General features: G+C 40.3%; 1 protein-coding gene across 1 annotated transcript; it reads left to right on the top strand.

The window, feature by feature from the left end:
• The first annotated feature begins 370 nt into the window (after positions 1–370).
• LOC142170305 (uncharacterized) lies at positions 371–1,921 on the top strand. Its single transcript, XM_075232185.1, has 4 exons — positions 371–513; positions 592–733; positions 1,432–1,547; positions 1,651–1,921. Exons 1-4 carry the CDS (start codon positions 371–373, stop codon positions 1,919–1,921), a joined length of 672 nt encoding a protein of 223 aa, XP_075088286.1.
• Positions 1,922–7,059: the final 5,138 nt, after the last annotated feature.

Consider the following 7,059-nt stretch of genomic DNA (forward strand, 5'->3'; position numbering starts at 1 on the left):
TTTGATCCATGCTTCAATGTCACCACCAACTTCACCTATTTCTACAAATTCACCTAGTGATCAGCCTATGACTTTGCCACAATCATAAGGTGTACCCTTGGAAGTTGAATCCTTAGCAGGTGAATCCTTAGCAATTTAATCCTCAACAATCAGGAAGTCCACCAGAACTTCCAAGCTGCCAATTTGGCTAAAGGATTTTACTGATCCTGGAAGTAAACATGCTGCATGAACTTGCTTATATCCCATATCAGGTTTGGTCGATTATTCTTCCCTTTTCTCAAATTATAAGAGCTTCATTACTAGGTTTTTTGCTGAAGTAAAACCTACCAGTTATGATCAAGCAACCAAATATCCAAGATAGATTAAAGCTATGCAAACTAAGATCAAAGCTTTAAAGGAAAATCAAACATGGAAAGTAGTTCCTTTTCCTCCTGGAAAGATAGCCATTGATGCAAATGGGTGTATAAGATCAACCATAAAACTTCAGGAGAAGTGGAAAGATTCAAATCAAGGGTAGTTGCAAAAGTCATCAAGAAGAGGGACAGGTTACCAAAAAATCTTCTCTCCAATTGTTAAGATGGTTACTATCAGGAGAGTCATTTTTGTAGCAACAACTACGCATTGGGACATTCATCAAATGGATGTCTACAATGCCTTTCTACAAGGTGATTTATATGAAGAAGTTTACATGAACTTGCCTCAAGGTTTCAATCATCCACATGGTAAAACTCAAGTATGCACGTTACTCAAGTCCTTGTATTGACTTAAGAAAGCCTCAAGGCAGTGGAACATCAAGCTCACTAATGCTCTCTTGTCCTATGGCTTCACTCAAAGCCACCTGGATTATTCCTTGTTCACCAAAAGATATGGTGGCAATATTGTGGTGGTGTTGATCTATATAGATGACCTGTTAATAACTAGTGATGACTCTATTCTGATTCAAGAAACCAAGGACAAATTATAGAAGAGCTTCAAGATCAAGGATCTCGGTGCCTTAAAGTATTTTCTTGGAATTGAGTTTGCAAGAGGTAGAGATGGTATATTAATGTATTAGAGAAATTATGCTCTTGGGCTCATCTCAGACTTGGGATTATCTGGAGCAAAGCCTCTTGGTTCTTTTTTTGAGCTCAATCAGTGACTCACTACTGCTGAGTTTGACATTCATTTTGGTATTCATGATGGTTCCCCTAGATGATCCTGAATTTTATCAGAGACTACTTGAGAGATTGATATACCTGACGATTACTAGGACTGACATTACATTTGATGTGCAATGCCTCAGCTAGTTCATGCATTCACCTAAGTAGTACTCCCATTTAGAAGCTGCACTACGCCTAGTGAGATACGTTAAGCAGGCACTAGGATAGGGGATCCTTATGTCCTCAATTTCTAACTTTTATCTAAGTGCTTTATGTGATGTTGATTGGGAAGCTTGCCCTAACACTAGGTGATCTGTTAGTGGCTACTTGCTTCAATTTGGTGATTCGTGAGTATCTTGGAAAATCCAAAAAGCATTCCACTATTTTCAGAAGTTCTGCTGAAGCAGAGTATAGGAGTTGGCTTATATTATCCCAGAGATTGTTTGGTTGGTTGGCTATTTATGGAACTTGCTGTGGACATTAAAGTGTCAGTTTCCTTATTTTGTGACAGCAAATCTACAATCCAGATTGCTGCAAATCCCGTGTTTCATGAGTGCAAAAAACACATCAATATCGATTGCCATTTTATCTGTGAGAAGGTTCAACAAGGCTTGGTTAACATTCTCTACTTGGCCTCTTCTAAACAATTAGCTAATGTCTTCACTACAAGCCTTACCATTTATCAACACAACTACTTGGTTTCCAAGCTAGGGATGAAGAATGTATTTATTTCCCCTAGCTTGGGAGGGAGGGGAGGGTATAAAGGATACTGCATGTACTGAAGTTACCTAACCATAGTTAGCCATTAGTCAATTGTAGTTAGATCTGTAGTTAGTTAGTCTTAAGACAGATGTAATTTAACTACTTCAGTTAGTGGAGGTTAGTAGCTACATGTATATATTTTAGTGTAAGAAATCATTTATCGGTTGAGAGAGATAGAATCAAAATATGAATTGCCTTCACTCTGTTTTATTCTATGTCAAGTTTTCTTCTTCGAGCTTCATCAGAGTTAATTCAATTATGCTATAATTCAACAAATTCCTCTCCCAATCGAGGAGATTTAACATATTCCTGCATTTCATTCGGATGTGTTGACAACCAAAATGGTTGTCACGACCTAATTTCTCCTATAGGCCATGATGACGTACAGTGAACTAACTCTATGATCCTTTCTTTTAAAGATTTGAAATAGTTGTTTTTTAGTTTGTGCATGCCTAAGAAGTAAGCATTTAATAAAAATGAGAGATCAAGGTTTTTAAAGCAGTAAGACAATTAAGATAACCTAAAAACCATCAAGTGTCTACTAGCTTAAACCTCCAAGACATGGTGTCACAAGGGTATGAGAAACTAATAGAATATACAAAAGAATACTACACTACTATCTAAAGTGAAATAGACAGAAAATACAAGCAAAAGAAAGACTTCGGCTGCTACAGAACGGGCTCGAAAGGCAGCTCACCACGAAGCCTCGTAGTAGTAGTCAAGGATGCGCGCCAGACTGATATCCAGATACAGCTACCTCAGATCTTGCACATTTAGTGCAGAAGTGTAGCGTGAATACATAAACAACATGTACCCAGTAAGTATCCAGTCTAACCTCGAAGAAGTAGTAACGAGGGGTTGACTTTGACACTTACTATGGGCTAACAATAAAATGTCAAAATGATAACTAAGCATGGTTTATATAAATATAGTTGAAAGCTCAATAACGGGAAATAGTAGGCAATCATCTCACTAATAGTAAATCCCAAATTTATTTCCATCATTTAACAATTTATATCTCAAGCCAATGAAGCAATATAAATTATGCATCTATCTGCTACCGAGGCATTCAGCCTGCTCCACGAACAGAGAAAATACATTATAGCAGCCGATTCAAGATTTATTAAGAGGCTAATATTTAAAGAAATACCAATTCTCAATAAAAGTCAAGTGACCCATCTACAACTTCAAGTAAGTGAAATTTAACCTTTTACAATTTCTTTATCAAGTTCCAATATGACTTAAGCAATTAAGTTAACAAGTAGGGTGCAAACATCATAAGCATAGCATGGTATGAGTCCTAAATTACCCCGACAATAGCATAATTAGTAGTTACGTACGGGCTCTCATCACCTTGTGCGTACGTAATCCTCACAAATAGGAGCACATATTAATAAATTCACCTGTGGGGTTAATTCCCTCTCACAAGGTTAGTAAAGAGACTTACCTCGTCTCAAAGCCTATTTTCCGGTCCAAGATTGTGCTCAAACCCTCAGTTCGGTGCTGAACAATCCAAAACTAGTCAAATGGTATATAAATTACTCAATACATGTTCAAAAATTCATATGCTAACTATCAAAGTGATTTCCCAATCCTATTTGAAGAATCCCTAAAATTCACCCCCGGGCCCACGTGCCCAAATTTCTGAAATTTTTGAAGAAAGTTGTTACCCATAACCTCATAAACTCAAATATATGATTTTCACTAAATTTCATAACAAATTTCGTGGTTAAATCCTACTTTTATCAAAACTCTAGGTTTTCACCTACACCCATGATTTTCACTAATTTGCATGTTATAATCTACCCATAAACTATGTATTTAACTCACGTTCTACAGAAATTACTTACCTCAAAGTGTTTGGTGAAATACCCTCTCTAAGAGCTCCATGAATCACCCAAACAATGAAATAAATGAGCTCAAAATGTTTAAGTCCCGCATTAAATTGGGGTCTGCCTCCAACAATTTTAGCACCTGCGGTCGTAGGGCCGCACCTGCGACATTGCTTCTGCGGACCGAAATCCGCTTCTGCAGAAGTGCCCAAGGCTGGCTGGCTCCGCTTTTGTAGAGGGGGTCCCGCTTCTGCGGAGTGTGGGGCGCACCTGCGGTTCCTGGGCTGCTTCTGCGGGTCCTTGCTCGCTTCTGCGAGCTCGCACCTGTGGCTGGCCCTCCGCAAGTGTGATTACACAAGAAGTTGAAGGCTTCAGCTGATGCTCCTAAGTCCAAATTTGGTCCGAGCCTCATCCGATTAACGTCTGGGGCCCCCGTGGCCCCACCCGAACATACCAACAAGTTTGAATCATTAAACGGGCTTTCTCAAACTCCCGGAAGGCACTAAACAACATTAAAACTAAGAATCGCACCCCGAACCACTTGAATAAAAAATATGAACTTCAAGTTCTTCAATTTACTCCTAATGCATTGAAATGTACTTAAACTACTCAGAATGACACCAACTTTTGCGTGAAAGTCTTAAATGACATTTCTATTCACGATCTCAGAATCCCATTTGGACCTCGATATCACCAAAACCTACTCCAAACCAAATTTAAAGAACTTTAAACCCTTCAAAGAGCCAACTTTCACTATTAGGCGCCGGAACACTCTCGGATTATATAAAACCCGATCCGAACATATGCCCAAGTCCAAAATCTTCATATAAAAATATTTGAATCGTCAAATCTTGATTCTGAGATCGTTTACTCAAAACATTGACCGAAGTCAAACTTAGCCTTTTTAGTCAACCTTAAGGAATCAAGTGTTCTGATTTCAACCCGAACTCTGCCAAATCTCGACTAACCATCCCCGCAAGTCATAAAATAGTAAAAGCTCGTACGAGGAGTCTTATTTAGGGGAACGAAATTCTTGAAAGCAAAACGACCGATCAGGTCGTTATATTCTCCACCTCTTAAACAAATGTTCATCCTCAAATAGGTCTAGAATCATACTTGGAGTGCTGAATATGTGTGGATATCTGCTCCGCATGTCCTCCTCGGGCTCCCATGTCGCCTCCTCGACTGGTTGGCCTCTCCACTGAACCTTTACCATGGAAATCCTCTTGGATCTCAACTGGAAAACCTTCCTATCAACAATAGAAACCGGCTCCTCCTCATAATCCATGCTCTCATCTAACTTTGTTGTGATAAAGTATATCACATGTGACAAGTTGGCATGAGACCTCCGGAGCATAGATACCTGGAAAACTGGATGAACTCCCGATAGACTGGGAGGCAAAGCAAGCTTATAAGCAACCTCTCTGGCTCGTCTTAACACCTCAAATGGGCCTATAAACCTTGGTCTCAACTTTGCCTTCTTCCTGAACCTCATTATCCCCTTCATCGGTGAGACTTTCAAGAGAACCTTCTCCCCCAACATAAATGATACATCACGGGCCTTTTGATATGTGTAACTCTTCTGTCTAGACTGTGCCGTGCGAAATCGCTCCTGAATCAACTTTACCACTAACAAAGCATCCTTCACCAATAGTACCATATAACTTAGCCTCGCTGGGCTCAAACCACCTAGCCTCTAGTGCTCATACTTAACCTGTTGGCAATTTAGACACCTTGAAATATACTCAACTATGTCTTTCTTCATCCGCCGCCACCATTAATGCTGCCTCAAGTCGTGATACATCTTCGTAGCACCTGGATAAATAAAATACTGTGAACTGTGTGCCTCCTCTAGAATTCTCCCTCTCAAGCCATCAACATTAAGAATACATAGATGACCTTGGAGTCTCAGAACACCATCCTCACTAATAGTAACCTCCTCTGCAGCACCCTGCAGTGCCGTCTCTCTGAGAACCAACAAGTGTGGATCATCAAACTGTCGAGCCTTGATCTACTCCAATGGTAAAGACTGGGCAACGGCGTATACAAGAACTCGACTGGGCTATGAAATATCCAACTCACAAGTCTGTTAGCCAAGGACTGAATGTACGAAGCTAGTGGCCTCTCCTCTGCTAAAATGAATGCCAAGCTATACCCACTCTCTGACTTTATACTCAAGGTATCCACAACTACATTCGCCTCACCCGGATGGTAAAGAAAGGTGATATCATAATCCTTTAGTAACTTAAGCCATCTGGGCTGCCTCAAATTGAGGTCCCTTTGCTTAAACAAATGCTTCAAGCTGCGATGATCAGTGTAAACCTCATAAGACACCCCATAAAGATAATGCCTCAAGATCTTAAGAGCATGAACAATCGCGGTTAACTCTAGATCATGCACGGGGTAATTCTTCTCATGGGTCTTCCCCTGACATGAAGCATACGTAATATCTCCTCCCTCCTACATCAATACACAGCCCAAACCAATGCATGAACCATCGCAATACACAGTATACATCCCCGAATCAAAAGGCAACACTAGAAGTGGTGTTGTAGTCAGAGCTATCTTGAGCTTCTGGAAGCTCCCCTCACAATCATCAAACCAATGGAACAAAGCACCCTTCTATGTCAATCTAGTCAAAAGTGTTGCAATAGATGAGAAGCCCTCCACAAACCGGTGATAATAACCTGCTAACCCCAAGAAGCTCCTGATCTTAGTCGCCAAAGTGGGATGAGGCCAACTCTAAACTGCCTCAATCTTCTTGGGATCCACCTTAATACCCTTGACTGATACAACATGACCCAAGAATGCTACAGAATCTAGCCAAAACTCACGTTTGGAGAATTTACCATATAGCTTCAGTTCCCGCAATGTATTTAGCACCACTCTCAAATGTTGCTCATGCTCCTCCACGTTACGCGAGTAGATCAAAATGTCATCAATGAATACAATGACAAACAAATCAATGTATGGCCTTAACACCTTGTTCATCAAATCCATAAATGCCGCTGGGGCATTAGTCAAGCCAAAGGACATCAGTAGAAACTCTTATTGGCCATATCTAGTACGGAAAGTAGTCTTCGGAATATCCGAGTCCCGAATCTTTAATTGATGGTACCCCGATCTCAAGTCGATCTTAGAGACAACCTAGCACCATGCAACTGATCAAACAAATCATCAATACACGGCAACAGGTACTTGTTCTTAATGGTAACTTTGTTGAACTAGCTGTAATCAATGCACATCCGCATAGTCCCATCTTTCTTCTTCACAAATAACACTGGTGCAACCCAAGGTGATACACTTGGTCTGACAAAACCCTTTGC

This window comes from Nicotiana tabacum, chromosome 16 (assembly GCF_000715075.1).
Source record: "Nicotiana tabacum cultivar K326 chromosome 16, ASM71507v2, whole genome shotgun sequence".
Classification (NCBI taxonomy): Eukaryota; Viridiplantae; Streptophyta; class Magnoliopsida; order Solanales; family Solanaceae; genus Nicotiana; species Nicotiana tabacum.

Bases quoted from the DNA above. Each gene is read 5' to 3' on its own strand.
- LOC142170305 (XM_075232185.1), top strand. From the start codon at position 371: ATGCAAACTAAGATCAAAGCTTTAAAGGAAAATCAAACATGGAAAGTA. The intron at 514-591 runs GTAGTTGCAAAA...GGTTACTATCAG, and splicing joins TGGAAAGATTCAAATCAAGG to GAGAGTCATTTTTGTAGCAA. The intron at 734-1,431 runs GTATGCACGTTA...TTGATTGGGAAG, and splicing joins ATCCACATGGTAAAACTCAA to CTTGCCCTAACACTAGGTGA.